The 15930-nt window shown below is 39.0% G+C and overlaps 1 protein-coding gene across 2 annotated transcripts in view; it reads right to left on the reverse strand.

Moving 5' to 3' along the window:
• The window catches only part of LOC114661971 (transmembrane protease serine 6), a 97045-nt gene that overhangs the window by 54998 nt on the left and 26117 nt on the right, over nt 1–15930 (reverse strand). For both annotated transcript variants that reach the window (XM_051935124.1, XM_028815243.2), the window contains exons 3-4: nt 7149–7291; nt 343–410 (exon numbers count right to left, since the gene is read on the reverse strand). In XM_051935124.1, the coding sequence (XP_051791084.1) occupies nt 343–410; nt 7149–7291 (211 nt within the window). The remainder of the gene's footprint in view (nt 1–342; nt 411–7148; nt 7292–15930) is intronic.

Consider the following 15930-nt stretch of genomic DNA (forward strand, 5'->3'; position numbering starts at 1 on the left):
GTCGTACTTTTTGATCCATATAAGTATCATTTTTAAATGAAACCTTGAAGTAAATGGCTTTGACTAATTGCTACTAATGTCGTCAAGTGCTGGACTGATCAAGTTGTGCACAGGGTTGGCCGCAGCACAACAAAAATAACCTTTCTTGAAGTGCAAAATCTGCATGCATCTATGAAGTTTTAATAGGCAAGTCTCACCATTTTATGAAGCATTCCAAATTAAAGATGAGCTTGAAAATCCTTCTAAGACCACGGTGGACTATCATTGTCAAGTCAAGATCCAGTTAATTTCTGGTTTTCTGCTTCTCTTAACCTTTTGTTTTCTTCCAGAGATTTTACTTACCCAAATGCAAAGACCTTAGTGGTGTTGAAGATCTGCGAGAGATCAGATGACTTGAATAACTTCTCGATCTGTTGAAGCAAGAACAACTGTCAGATACCTTTGATTCTATTTTGCTTTGGGTGTAACCTTTACTAAAGAAATAAAGGCAGACTCCCCACTGTATGGTCTAAAAGCGGTAAACCAACCAAAATATACACTTTGGAGAATAAAGAAGGTGAGCAGTTGGATTATTTGTAGAAGTAAATAAGAAGCATAATAAGAATAACTCTGATCTATATTCTGCAGTATCCCATTTTATTGATGAAAATGATTGCAAGTTGCAAGGTCAATTTTACACGCGTCTCCCTTTCACATTCAGATTTCACAGCTGCTTTAATTTACATTGTTTAATTTGTTGCTGTGTTCCTTATATAGTATGTTTAAGTAGGATTTTTCTTTCTCAACACACAATATTTTTCCTTATAAATGACATCCTTTTCTTCACCATCTGTATTTAAATTAACTGGAGTCTTAGCAGATCACTAGTAAAATATGTCACTTGATACCCCTGCCCATTCATTCATTTACTCTATTTATCTGTGTTACAAAGCCATTATTTCAATACCAGATTCTAAGGCAAATTAATTTAACATATACACCTCTTATGACACCTGGAGGAAACCAAAGTACTGCTAAGAAGAACAGACAAAACCTGCGGTGCCTAAAGAGAGACAGAGGACAAAAAATGAAAATGACCAAGAAATGCAACAGTCAAAAAATGAGGCGAGATCCAAACCAGGAATCCTTTGTCAAATCACAAATTAAAAATTTGAAGTCAAAATACAAGAGCAAAGGGATCACAACCAGGAATTCGAAGGGCAAACGGAGATTATGGTAAAGAATAAATTTGTTATTCATCAAGTTTGGATGCCCAGCAATTGAAGGAAATGGCCTTCATATGATGAGACCGGTTTCCATAGAAATGGTCAACACCATGTTCTTATAGTGGTGGTGCTTGCAATGAAAAGAACATGGCATTGTGGTAGAATGTGCACAAATATTCAGCTTTGTCAGGAGGTAAGAAACACAAAAACAGATTCAGATTCTCTGTACTTTTAAAATGCCCATAATAGACATAAAATAGTCACAAACAATCGCTACAACAAGCTTTAAAATGGATACATATAGGAGATTGTTCTAAAATCCATACACGTTCACCAAGCCGTGGATCAAACCCTTGTCCCTCGAAATGTAGGGTTGCAAAGAAATCCACTGCACCTGCGCGAAATAAACAACGATATTAAATACCGTTCAGGGGCAACTGGGCGACAGACAACTCAGCAGAAAGACAACTCGGCGAAAAGAAAACTCGGCGACATCCATTACCAATTAGGTAATAGTTAGGTTCAAAGAGATTTTTTAATGATATTTAAATGACAACGTAGGGCACCGTAAAATCCACAGAATCACCTGCTTTATGAGAGTCCCAATACATCGAGAGTAAAGATATTCCGCAGGTCACCTTTTGTATTCTAGATAACGTTATCATACGATTACAATCAATGCAATCTATATAAATGATTAGCAATTTTGGTTGCAGAAGATAATGTAAGAGTTTGTTCCATCTGCAGAATAAAGTTCGTTCGTCAATTATATAAATTTATTTTCAACATTTTAAATCACGCTGTCATTTACTGTAAATATAATTTAAAAATCTCTTTGAATCTAACTATTTCCTAACTGGTAAAGGATGTCGCCGAGTTGTATTCACCAAGTTGTTTCTTCGCCGAATTGTCTTTCACCGACTTGTCTTTTCGCCGAGTTGACTGTCGTCCAGTTGCCACCGAACAATTAAATACGGAGATGACATAAGTTATCAAACTTGCTTAACCCATTTAAGTGTTGCAGCAGCCCAAAGTCCAACCTTGGTAGCAATGGGAACCACGTCTGGATATTCAGCTACACACCACTCAACCTGAGAACACCAGGCCTACCATTCATCCTAACCTGCATGTCTTTGGGAGGAAAATGGACTTTGTGGAATCTCTAAGATCCACAAAGGTAGTGTCCAAGGTGGGCTCTAAGACAGCAGTGCTAACCCCTACACCATCATGTCATCGCCAGGACTCATCTGTAATGATTACCACTGATGAAGCCATTGCCAGCTTTGCCCCTTTATTCAATCTCTATTGCTTGTTGTAGGGACTTTTTAAAATATTTGATTCTGAGCCTACTATAGGACATACAGTTAGGTCCATAAATATTTGGACAGAGACAACTTTTTTCTAATTTTGGTTCTGTACATTACCACAATGAATTTTAAATTAAACAACTCAGATGCAGTTGAAGTGCAGACTTTCAGCTTTAATTCAGTGGGGTGAACAAAACGATTGCATAAAAATGTGAGGCTACTAAAGCATTTTTTGAACACAATCCCTTCATTTCAGGGGCTCAAAAGTAATTGGACAATTGACTCAAAGGCTATTTCATGGGCAGGTGTGGGCAAGTCCGTCGTTATGTAATTATCAATTAAGCAGATAAAAGGCCTGGAGTTGATTTGAGGTGTGGTGCTTGCATGAGGAAGATTTTGCTGTGAACAGACAACATGCGGTCAAAGGAGCTCTCCATGCAGGTGAAAGAAGCCATCCTTAAGCTGCAAAAACAGAAAAAACCCATTCGAGAAATTGCTACAATATTACGAGTGGCAAAATCTACAGTTTGGTACATCCTGAGAAAGAAAGCAAGCACTGGTGAACTCAGCAACGCAAAAAGACCTGGACGTCCACGGAAGACAACAGTGGTGGATGATTGCAGAATCATTTCCATGGTGAAGAGAAACCCTATCACAACAGCCAACTAAGTGAACAACACTCTCCAGGGAGTAGGTGTATCGATATCCAAGTCTAAAGAGAAGACTGCATGAAAGTAAATACAGAGGGTGCACTGCAAGGTGCAAGCCACTCATAAGCCTCAAGAATAGAAAGGCTAGATTGGACTTTGCTAAAGAACATCTAAAAAAGCCAGCACAGTTCTGGACAAACATTTTTTGGACAGATGAAACCAAGATCAACCTCTACCAGAATGATGGCAAGAAAAAAGTATGGAGAAGGTGTGGAACAGCTCATTATCCAAAGCATAGCACATCATCTGTAAAACACGGTGGAGGCAGTGTGATGGCTTGGGCGTGCATGGCTGCCAGTGGCACTGGGACACTAGTGTTTATTGATGATGTGACACAGGACAGAAGCAGCCGAATGAATTCTGAGGTGTTCAGAGACATACTGTCTGCTCAAATCCAGCTAAATACAGTCAAATTGATTGGGCGGCATTTCATGATACAGATGGACAATGACCCAAAACATACAGCCAAAGCAACCCAGGAGTTTATTAAAGCAAAGAAGTGCAAAATCCTTGAATGGCCAAGCCAGTCACCTGATCTTAACCCAATTGAGCAGGCATTTCACTTGTTGAAGACTAAACTTCAGATGGAAAGGCTCACAAACAAACAGCAACTGAAAGCCGCTGCAGTAAAGGCCTGGCAGAGCATTAAAAAGGAGGAAACCCAACATCTGGTGATGTCCATGAGATCAAGACTTCAGGCTGTCATTGCCAGCAAAGGGCTTTCAACCAAGTATTAGAAATGAACATTTTATTTCCAGTTATTTAATTTGTCCAATTACTTTTGAGCCCCTGAAATGAGGGGATTGTGATTAAAAAAATGTTTTAGTTGCCTCACATTTTTATGCAATCGTTTTGTTCACCCCACTGAATTAAAGCTGAAAGTCTGCACTTCAACTGCATCTGAGTTGTTTCATTTAAAATTCATTGTGGTAATGTATAGAACCAAAATTAGAAAAAAGTTGTCTCTGTCCAAATATTTATGGACTTAACTGTATGATGTAAATTCTTTAAATGAAATAAGCTTTAAAGATTTTTAAGATATGTTTTAATTACTTTAATCCTTTGTGTTATCAATTTACCTTGACTTTGTTTTCTTGAATAGCATTTTGTAAGGGGATTTCTCTTAAATAAGAGCCTAAATCAACACTGTTATTGGTTCCAATATGTCACATCATTTTCTAACCTGCTTAATCTAGACCAGGGTCTCAGTGGAGGACTGGAGCACATCCCAGCTAGCATATGGCACAAGGCAAGATCATGCCCTTGACCGGGCACCAATCAATTGTAGGGCAAACATACACACATCAAACAAACACAGGCCAATTTAGCATTACCATTTCACGAAACCTGCATGTGGAGGGAACCAGAGCATCAGGAGGAAATGCACAAAGACACAGGGACAACATGCAAAAATCCATGAAGGGAGAACTCAGAATTCACACCCCGATCTCCTCACTGTATCGCCCAGTTCCAATATAGATAGATGTCTTTTATCACATTTGGTTTAACGGTGTATAGGAACAGCTCAGTTAACCATATGGAATGGTTTCATCCTACGAAGGCTAGAATCATTTGCGTAACATAGCTGTAAAATATTTCAGTTAGAGCCATTCTGCACAAAGACAATAGCAGAGCTCATCATGCACCCTATGTAAGCTACATTTGACAGAGAAGAAGAGGCCATTCAGGCTCATCATTTGTTTCAGTGTCTCACTCAGATGCCATTCTTCGTTGCATTACATGTAATTGCACAATGGGAGAAAAATCAAAATGGCCAAGAGGCCGGTGAAAATGAACATAATTACAAACATCTGTTTTAAGTGTTAATGTATTTACTGAGGAAAATTGACAGGACACTCTTGTCGGGTTAACTGTAGAAATAATAAAATCAATGGGCAAGAATTATGCCTACAATTTATTGTGTAAAGCAGGGGTTCTTAAATTTTTAAATCTGAAGACCCAAATTAGAAAACTGGTACTGTACTGGGACCCAAGAAGAGGATTATTATCATAATGACAATAGAGACATGAAGAGGCAAATAGCAATGGCTACATAATAATAATAATAATAATAAAACACTTTACATTTATATAGCACTTTTCTCACTACTCAAAGCACTTTTTATAGTGAGTGGGGAGCCACTTCAGTCACCACTGATGTGTAGCATTCACCTGGATGATGAGACAGCAGCCGTTTTTGTGCCAGTATACTCACCACACATGAGGCATTAGGTGGTGAAGGGGTGAGAGACAGTCAATTAGAGACAGGGAATGATTAGTGGGCCGGAATGACCAGGCTGAGATGGGCAATTTAACCAGGACATCAGGATACCCCCTACTCTTTATGAAGGATGCCCAGAGATCTTTTATGACCTCAGTTTGTACTTCTCATTCGAAGGACAGCACAATGTCCTCATCACTGCACTGGGATCCACAATCAGACCTCAGTGGAAGTGCCCCCTGCTGGCCAAACTAACACCTCTTCCAGCAGCAACCCAGACTTTTCCTAGAAGGCATAAACAATATATTTTTCTAAATGAGTTTGCCAATAGTTTTACATATCTCTGTTTCCATTCAACAATTCAATTAACCGAATTTATTTAAAAAAAAAAACAAACAAAAAAACTAAATTATTCCTGAAAAATGTATATGTATGCATTTTACACAGACGATAGGATAAATCTTGAGAACAGTCCAATCTGATATGTACACAAAACAGTAACGGTTGGCCGATTTGCACAATGTAAGGTGAAATGCTTAGCTAAACGATATTATGCTTTTTTATAAGTAAGGACAAGGGGGAGGGAGGAACAAAAAATATATAAAGGCAACCGAAAAGGGGAACCTGCACTCTTCTACCTTGCAACACATGAATCCATGTACTCATCTGTGACTGAATAACTTGGGCAATTCCTGTCTTCCTCAGAGGTTTCATCCACAATAAATATATATGAAATCCAATGTCTGTCTGTCTGTATTTCTGACCGCTTTTCATGAGAGAACTGCTTAACATTCCGGTTGATTTTGCAACTTCTCTCATTGCACTAAGTACCGTAGTTCGCTTGTAGTAACAAATCAGAGAGAGAGAGGCTGCGGGCCGAGGGGAGGGGGCGGTGCCCTCCTCACTCACGCGCCAGCCTCCGTTAGCGTCACTGTACCTCTCACCACGTGTTGGAGCGTACCTTGTCTCCGCTTAGCTAGCAATACCTGTTTGTTCAATAGACATTATCACCTACAGATTATTAAGAAGTAACGGTTGATGTTTTTCAGAGAGAGATCAGAGCTACATGTGTTTGAGTGCCAGAGATATCACGGCCACGTACATTTCTACCCTCGTCCTGTCAGACCTGAACATGATCAGACACAGTGCCAGCGCCTATTGATTTTTAAAGTTTGTCCCGTTTCACTACTACGTGGACGCAGTGATGGTGAACAGCTGGTTTATATATATATATAATTTTTATATATATTCCCACCCAATTCACTCACCCTCAGAATCACCATATCTTTGTCAAGCACTTGCTATTTTCATTTCGACATTTTCATCTAGCCCTGCAGTCCTTTCCTTCTCAATATGGTCTCCCCCTTTCTTATATATGTCTTTGCTGTCAGTCTTCTCAGACTGACTATTTAATAGCTTGTGAAGTGACAGGTGGGGGATACTTATTATGTTTTCACACCACAGAAACGAAATCTCTCAGTGATGTGTCAACAGCGTTGTTTCACATACTGCTGCAATAAATAGTTCACTAAATAGCAGGTGGCATATAATTTGACACAGAAATTCTCACTTGGTTGAAGTCGACAATTTGTCTACACAATCACGTGGTGGCCCATCGTTTAAGGAGCACTGGTTTAAAGGGTAAATGAGAATTTACACAAATAATGGTAGACTTCTGAAAGATATACAGGAGATGCAGTCTTACCATGTGTTGTACTCTGCCTGCTTCAACAATGAAAACATTCGAGTCTTGGTTGGAGAGACTTGAAGTGAACTCCCGGTTGATTATTTTCAGCTTTCCAGTGAAGATCAAAGCAAAACGAGGCTCCAGATGTTTGGGTCTGTAATCTAAGTCAGGGTTTAAATAGAGATATCATTTTAAGCCACAACCTCCTTTTTAATTTTCATCTTCACATTCTGTGTTTTAACCCAAAAACTGTTCACATTAGAGCAATATTTGCAAGTTTACATTCCAAAACATTTATTGTAGGAGCAATGGAGCCACCTTAAAGACTACTATCATCAAAGTGCATGACAGCTTTTGAACCCTGGGACCCATATGTGAATGTGACTGCAACTGCAAATGTTTGGCTGCATCTGGCAAAAAATTCTACAACAAAGACAGTAATAACAAAGTAGGGAAAATCAAAGGCAAAGACACAGAAGCTCCCATTATCTTACAAAAAAATAATTGAGGCCAAAATTGGAATTTTTTAGAAAAGTACCTGATGGAGATTAAAAATTTGTGCTGAGATCTCAGGCTAAAACTGTACATTGTGAAAGTTAGACCTCTTATAATGATGATAAAGATACTGAGAAATTCATTCACTCTGGTTTTAGTTGTCTAGATTACTGTAATGTGCCATAGCACACCTACTGTATTAACATGGAGGCTTGATAAGGCTGGAAATTAAGCTAGAATTAAATGAGGGAATAATTTCAACATTAATATATAATTTTATATATATATATACATACATACATACAGTCTGCGGTGGGCTGGCGCCCTACCCGGGGTTTGTTTCCTGCCTTGTGCCCTGTGTTGGCTGGGATTGGCTCCAGCAGACCCCACGTGACCCTGTCGTTAGGATATAGCGGGTTGGATAATGGATGGACATACAGTCATATGAAAAATTTTGGGACCCCCTCTCAGCCTGCAAAATAATTTACTCTCCTTTCAACATAAAAGATAGCAGTGGTATGTCTTTCATTTTCTAGGAACATCTGAGTACTGGGGTGTTTTCCGAACAAACATTTTTAGTGAAGCAGTATTTAGTTGTATGAAATTAAATCAAATGTGAAAAACTGGCTGTGCACAAATGTGGGTCCCCTTGTAATTTTGCCGATTTGAATGCATGTCACTGCTCAGTGCTGATTATTTTCAACTCCAAATTGGTTGGATGAGCTTGTTAAGCCTTGAACTTCATAGACTGGTGTGTCCAATCATGAGATATAAAGGGATTTAAGGTGGTCAATCGCAAGTTGTGCTTCCCTTTGACTCTCCTCTGAAGAGTTACAGCATGGGATCCTTAAAGCAACTCTCAAAAGATCTGAAAACAAGGATTGTTCAGTCTCATGGTTTAGGGGAAGGCTACAAAAAGCTATCTCAGAGGTTTAAACTGTCAGTTTCAACTGTAAGGAATGTAATCAGGAAATGGAAGGCCACAGGCACAGTTGCTGTTAAACCCAGCAGGTCTGGCAGGCCAAGACAAATACAGGAGCGGCATATGAGCAGGATTGTGAGAATGGTGACAGACAACCCACAGATCACCTCCAAAGACCTGCAAGAACATCTTGCTGCAGATGGTGTATCTGTACATCGTTCTACAATTCAGCGCATTTGCACAAAGAACATCTGTATGGCAGGGTGATGAGAAAGAAGCCCTTTCTGCACTCACGCCACAAACAGAGTCGCTTGTTGTATGCCAATGCTCATTTAGACAAGCCAGATTCATTTTAGAACAAAGTGCTTTGGACTGATGAGACAAAAATTGAGTTATTTGGTCATAACAAAAAGCGCTTTGCATGGCAGAAGAAGAACACCGCATTCCAAGAAAAACACCTGCTACCTACTGTTAAATCTGTTGGAGGTTCCATCATGCTGTGGGGGCTGTGTGGCTAGTTCAGGGACTGGGGCCCTTGTTAAAGTCGAGGGTCAGATTAATTCAACCCAATATCAGGATAATTATCAGGATAATCGTTCAAGCATCAGTCACAAAGTTGCAGTTACGCAGGGGTTGGATATTCCAACAAGACAATGACCCAAAACACAGTTGGAAATCTACAAAGGCATCCATGCAGAGGGAGAAGTACAATGTTCTGGAATGGCCGTCACAGTCCCCTGACTTGAATATCATTGAAAATCTATGGGATGATTTGAAGCAGGCTGTCCATGCTCAGCAGCCATCAAATTTAACTGAAGTAGAGAGATTTTGTATGGAAGAATGGTCAACAATACCTCCATCCAGAATCCAGACACTCATCAAAGGCTATAGGAGGACAGCATCTAGAGGCTGTTAGATTTGCAATAGGAGGTTCAACTAAGTATTGATGTAATATCTCTGTTGGGGTGGCCAAATTTATGCACCCGTCTAATTTTGTTATGATGCATATTGCATATTTTCTGTTAATCCAATAAACTTAATGTCACTGCTGAAATCCTACTGTTTCCATAAGGCATGTCATATATTAAAAGGAAGTTGCTGCTTTGAAAGCTCAGCCAATGATAAACAAAAATCCAAAGAATTAAGAGGGGTTCCCACTAGCTGTGTAAGCCCGTGCTGTAAAAAGCCCGGGGTCCTAAAAACTATTGAAATCGTCAGAAATGTCAGGTGATTGAAAGGAACTGCTCTGGGCATCTCTCGTCTTAGGAGGTTTCATTTTGCCGATGTGCTTGTATTGCTTGAACATTAGCAGCTAAGCGACTTTGTCTTACTTCAGAGGTTTTGTTTTGCCGATGTGCTTGCCTCACTTGTGTATTAGTGGCTAAGTGAGTTTCTGTATCCTCAGAGGTGGAGCCCTTACCCTGACTCCACCTCTCACTTCCGGGTCGGACAGACAGACACAAACACTTCCACGTGTAGACATTTATATATAAGATTTATAGTAGGGTGCTGGACAGGCACCATCAACCAACTTGGCCAGAGGGCCACAGAGAATGGACAGGGGCAGATTGTCTGTCCAGAGCAATTTCTCGCCTAGTATAAAAGATGGCTGCGTTCTTCTGGCATGGGTTCATTATGGACACCCACAGGGATCCATGGGATTCATAGTTCAGAAGGCCAACCCTTTTGGAATCATTGGGTGCCACCACATGGCACTGTAGGAAGAAGAACTCCCCAGTTTTATTAACCTTTCAGTGCCCCAAGTACTCCTGGGTCCAACATAAAAGAAAGCGCTGGACCTCATTCAGGTGAGTCAGAGCTGGGAAGCAGAAGGCAACACTCATCTGGATGAGTGGAAGGAAGGAAAGGAACAGTATATTATCAGTGGCTGTAAAAGTAGATCTTGTTCATTTGTAAAGGTACGGTGTTTGATAAACAAAAATCTTTATTTGAACCCAGGAATGTGTTGGGTGAGTTGGTGACTGGGGCTCTGTGCCCAGACTGGTTACTATAGTTACATGCAAGGGCTTTGGTAATAGTAAGTACCCACTGGACCAGGTGTTGGCGCTGTGTGCTAATACCTTCTCTTCCCTTCACTCTGCAGAACAGAAGGATGACAGCTACTCCATTGCTGACGTCACTTCTGTTGTCTTTGCACCCGTACCCAACGCTTCCTGCCTCATGACATGTTAAACCGGGAGCTAGCCATCTTGTTTCCAGTTCCTGACTGAACTCCCATCTGAAAAGACAACTCCGCAATTGTTGCGTGTTTTTTTTTTGTTGCTATTTCATTTCATCATATGGATTCAGCAACTCAGTGCCCCATCTTTTCATCTTTGCTATGTATTTTTCTCTCAGTGTAAAATGACACCATTTCTCACTTTTTTTTTTGGTCATTGCAAAGGAAACTTTCAGTAGCACTATGAAACTCGAACAGTACAGAATCCGCACATGGCACAACTACCCACACAGACACTAGGTGGAGCACTGACTCAGAATTCGGCTATGTGTATGATGTCGCACCTACACACTTGCCGAGACTGTCCGAGCCTGAAAATTTCCCAACAGACTAACAGTTTCTTTTGGTCTAACAAGAAAGAGAAAGCCTGTTGCAGGTTTCCTGAGACGTGGCGTAAGTATAGGCACAGCATTAAGTATTATTTTGCATCATATTATGATCTTCAGTGGACATTTTTGGTAAAAAAAAAAAAAAAAAATTAGTTACACTAAAATTTACATTTCACTAAAACAAAATGATGTTGTATGAATGTTGGTCCGGGCCAACAAAGTATTAATTATTCTGAAAATGTTGTTACTTCGTTATTCATTTTAACAGGATTTGATGTGTATATGTGTATGTATATATATATATATATATATATATATATATATATATATATATATATATATATATATTTACTGTATGTATGTGTGTGTGTATGGAGTTTTTATAAACTATGCATTCTATGATTGTATTACTTTTGCTTTGTATAATACAAAGACCACAACTTAATAAAGTGTTCGAGAGGAGACTTCATTAGTGCTTTGTATAGTTTAATATTTTATAATAATCTCATTCTAGTTGTACTCAACTCATCATGCTATTTAATTCAATTTTCTAATAGACTTCATAATCACTTCTGTACTGTCTGAATCTGGAGATTGAAGAATACACTATAACCCTCAGTTCTTCTTCATAAGGTGAACTTAAGTTTCAGACCTCCGTAAAATGTTTTTATATTTAATATTATCACTTCCTACATGTAGTACAATGTATTCATTTATATTATGGTTAATAGCCACAACATCTGAATAAGCCCAGAGCAGATTCTTCCGTAATGATGTGGCAGAATATCTGCTGAATTGCAGCTGATTTGGTTTCCTCTGCAAACCGAGACAGCTTCTTATTTATATTCCTAGTAAGATCATTGATATAAATTAAAAAGAGCCATGCCACCAGCATTGACCCATCAGGGTCACCGGGTTTAACATCAGCTGTAGTTCTACTCTCCATTTCTGTTTGCTTTCTGTTTTTTGCTGCACTCTTTTATCTGTTTATACACTGCGCTTTAGACCTTCACTTAGTTCAGTTCTTTTGCTAGCTTCTCATGTGGTATTTTAACAAAAGCTTTTTGAAAATCAACATAAACAATATTGTATGTGCACCTGTGATGTGTTGCATTCTCATATTAGCATATTAATGGTACTTGGGCTCCTCGTCCAACTCATGTTCAACGTTTATTTACACACCTGCTCTCAGTCTTTTCTTTAATGTTTGCCATTAATTTTGTCCTGATACGTGATTGGCTTACTGGACTGCACTTACTAGGAGTGGCCTGTTCACCTGTTCGGCATACAGTAATGGTGCAACATTTGATAGCTTTCTGTCTTTTGAAATGTGCCCAGTGTACGGTGACTTCTGAAACAATGTCATACAGCTAATCATGAACTTCTCAAAAAACTGTAGGATTAATGTTACCTGGTGCTATTGATTTATTTGATTTGTGCCTTTTTATTTCTAATAGCATTTGTCTTTCTTGGCTATCAAATAGAGTTATCTATCTATCTATCTATCTATCTATCTATCTATCTATCTATCTATCTATCTATCTATCTATCTATCTATCTATCTATCTATCTATCTATCTATCTATCTATCTATCTATCTATCCATCCATCCATCCATCCATCCATCCATCCATCCATCCATCCATCCATCCATCTATCTATCTATCTATCTATCTATCTATCTATCTATCTATCTATCTATCTATCTATCTGAGTACCCCTTTTTAGTAGTCCCTGTAGCTAGATGATACTGTACTATCATATTCAGGGACCATATTGCTCTGGTCTCATGGTCTTGCAGATTCACTTTATACAATATCTGCACAAACAGACTGTATCTAACAAAGTATGCAGTACAACTCCTGGCCAAGGCTTTGGCTTTTTCACATCTGGAGTACTGCAGCCCTCTGTTGGCAGGAGTACCCAAGTGTTTCATCAAGCTTCTACAGATGATTCAAAATGCAGTTGCACATTTGGTGTTCAGCTAGCCGAGACGGTGACACGTCACTCCACTTTTCAGATCGCTACACTGGCTCACTATAGTGGCATGTGTTAAGTTCACATCTGTATATATAAATGCGTACATCCAGAGACACTCATGAGGTCCTATGCCCCCGGCTGTGGAATGGCGTCTGATGATGCCACCTCTGTGTGGTATTAAATCTCTGTGTGTAGCTCCTGGCTGGTGGAACGAGCTGCTCCCCTCTATTCAGAATTCTGACTCTCTCAATGTGTTTATGCAGCATTTGAAGACTCTCTTGCTCTTGCTTAGTGAATTTCTGTCTTAACAGATTTCAGCGGTGAGGTTTATGTAAATCGTATATGTTTTGTTCTGACTTCCGCATTTGTGATAATCAATTTTGTACCCTGGTTCTGTAACAGTTAATCCCAAGTTGTCCTCCAGACTGAAGTTTACTTGATTATGTTGACCTCTTTTTTAAGTCGCTTTGGATAAAAGCATCTGCAAAGCAAAAAATGTACATTTAAATGTAATGCTGGCATCATGAGTGAAGGATCTGCAGAAGATGGAAGAAGGGATCTTCAAAGTGTGTAAGGCAGGGCTCCTCTGTTACATCTTGGAAGTCTGCAGTGCTGCAGATGTTCACTTCAACTAATTTTCTTAATTAGAACCCATTTATTTACTGCTAAATGAATGTGTTTTTTGGCTTAGTTTTAGTTAACTTGGTTGTTGCAATTCAGAACACTTAACTGCCTATTTTAGTTTTAAACAGATGCATTTAGATTTTTGTTGCTGACTGTTTTCTTAACCAGCCATCAGTTAATAAGGAGGTATAAATGACAAAGGAACCAGCAGCTCTCCGACTAATGTAGTTCCATTTAAACTTGGATGTATATGTCATGAAGTATCCATGTTAATAGAAATACAGGAGAGAGTAGGGAAGGACCAAGAGGGGCAAATCTTTTCCAGACCACAAAACATATGGACAACGATCTCAGAAAACAAAAAATTTACAATGTGATAAAGATACGTCTTGGGAGAATGAAAGCTCTAAGAAGCTGTATAATTAAATACCAAGTTTCATTATCTGCTAGGCCTGGCTTCTAATTACGAAACTGGTTGGAAAGAAAACCTGCAGCCACTGTGGCCTTCCAGGACCATAACTGAGGACTTCTGGAAGGAGTATGGGATGGAAATGAATGCAAACAAGACTTAAGTAATGGTGACTAGAAAGAAGGAAATGCCACAGATAAATAAAAAAAAGTGGAAGAGCAACTGCTGGAGCAGGCGAAGGAATATATCTTAGAAGCTGGATTACAGAGCAATGTAAAATAAAAGTGATGTACAATAAAAAGAAGAATAAGTAAAGGAAAGGAGAACTTCTGGAACTGTAAAAAATTCCTGAGAAGGAGTCTTGAGTATTGACTTTATAAAGAAATTACTGACAAAATACATCTTTCCCAGGGTTAAGTTAGGGTAGCAATACATGGACATCTGGAAAGCCACTATTAAGAGGCTGGAAACCTTCAAGATGTGGTTCTACAGAAAGATAATAAAAATCAGTTGGACAGAGAAGGTGATAAATGAAGAAGTGATGAAGAAGATGGGTGCAGAAATGAATATGGTGAAGGAGATGATGGGAAGAAAGATAAAGATATGTTGAAAATGACATAGTTGGTGATAGAAAGGAGGAAAGATGGAACCAGAAACAAGGGAAGACTAAAAAGAAAGTGGGGTAATAACCTAAAACAATGGTCAACATCGAAAAAATTGGGGGTAAAATAAAGAAAGGCAGAAGATAAGGGGAAGGGGAAAGACGTGTCTGCTAAGCCTCAACACAAAGAAGGCACATAAGAAGAAGAACAAGCAGTAGTTAGTGGGGAAATATCAACTTCTTCATAAATGAAAACTTGTGAAAAATAATAATTTACAGCATTACATGTTTAATTGTACCTTTACTGTTCCTAACACACCACCTTTTTCTTGGGTATTCTACTTCTACTAAAATATTAAAATAAACTTTTTGGATCATTTATTTCATTTTCTTGCAGGACTTCTCTCTAACTGCTTTTTAGCACTCCTGTTCTCCTTTTTATGAGAGAGGACCCAAAAATTCCCAGAATCGGTCAATAGCACTGAAATAGGGTGGAGTTGTCAAATATGCCAACCAGGTATTGTATGCCTACAGTTTGGTTAATCGCCACTCAGGGCCATCGTGCTAAGTTTATCGAGTGTGCATTTCTGGTGATTATTCAACAATTGTGCAGGTGACTTTGCCAGTTATTTTTCTCCAAGCCAATATGGCAGATTTTCTTGAAGAGACGATGATGATCACATTTTTCGACATTGACGGACCTGTTCATAAAGAGCTTGTTTCTTGTGGAACCTGCATACAACACAATGTCAGAGTTTTTGATATATAACAATTCTGTGAATTTTTGTCTCCCTCCTTGTAACTGTTGTCCTCATGTCCTCTGAAGCTTTATGGTTAATCCTGGCCTTAACTGTCTTGTATCCTCCTCACAGGTGGCGCAATGGTAGTGCTTCTGCTTTGCAGTAAGGTGACTGTGAAAGATTGTGGGTTTGCTTCCCGGTTCCTCCCTGTGTGGATAGCGCTTTGAGTACTAAGAAAAGCGCTATATAAATGTAATGAATTATTATTATTATTATTGTATGTATTACCTAGATGCTGCTATTTGAGCTTCTTATTCATTCACTGTGGTTTCTCATTCCCTACTGTTTGTCAATTAAAGGATGGACTTCTTCTCTGTTGCATGTAAAATACTCATATATCCACTTCTTTGCTTCTCAGTCATTTCCAGACTAAATATATCAATAGATTACAGTATGTTCAG

The sequence above is a fragment of the Erpetoichthys calabaricus genome, chromosome 12 (genome assembly GCF_900747795.2).
Source record: "Erpetoichthys calabaricus chromosome 12, fErpCal1.3, whole genome shotgun sequence".
In the NCBI taxonomy this organism is placed as follows: domain Eukaryota; kingdom Metazoa; phylum Chordata; class Cladistia; order Polypteriformes; family Polypteridae; genus Erpetoichthys; species Erpetoichthys calabaricus.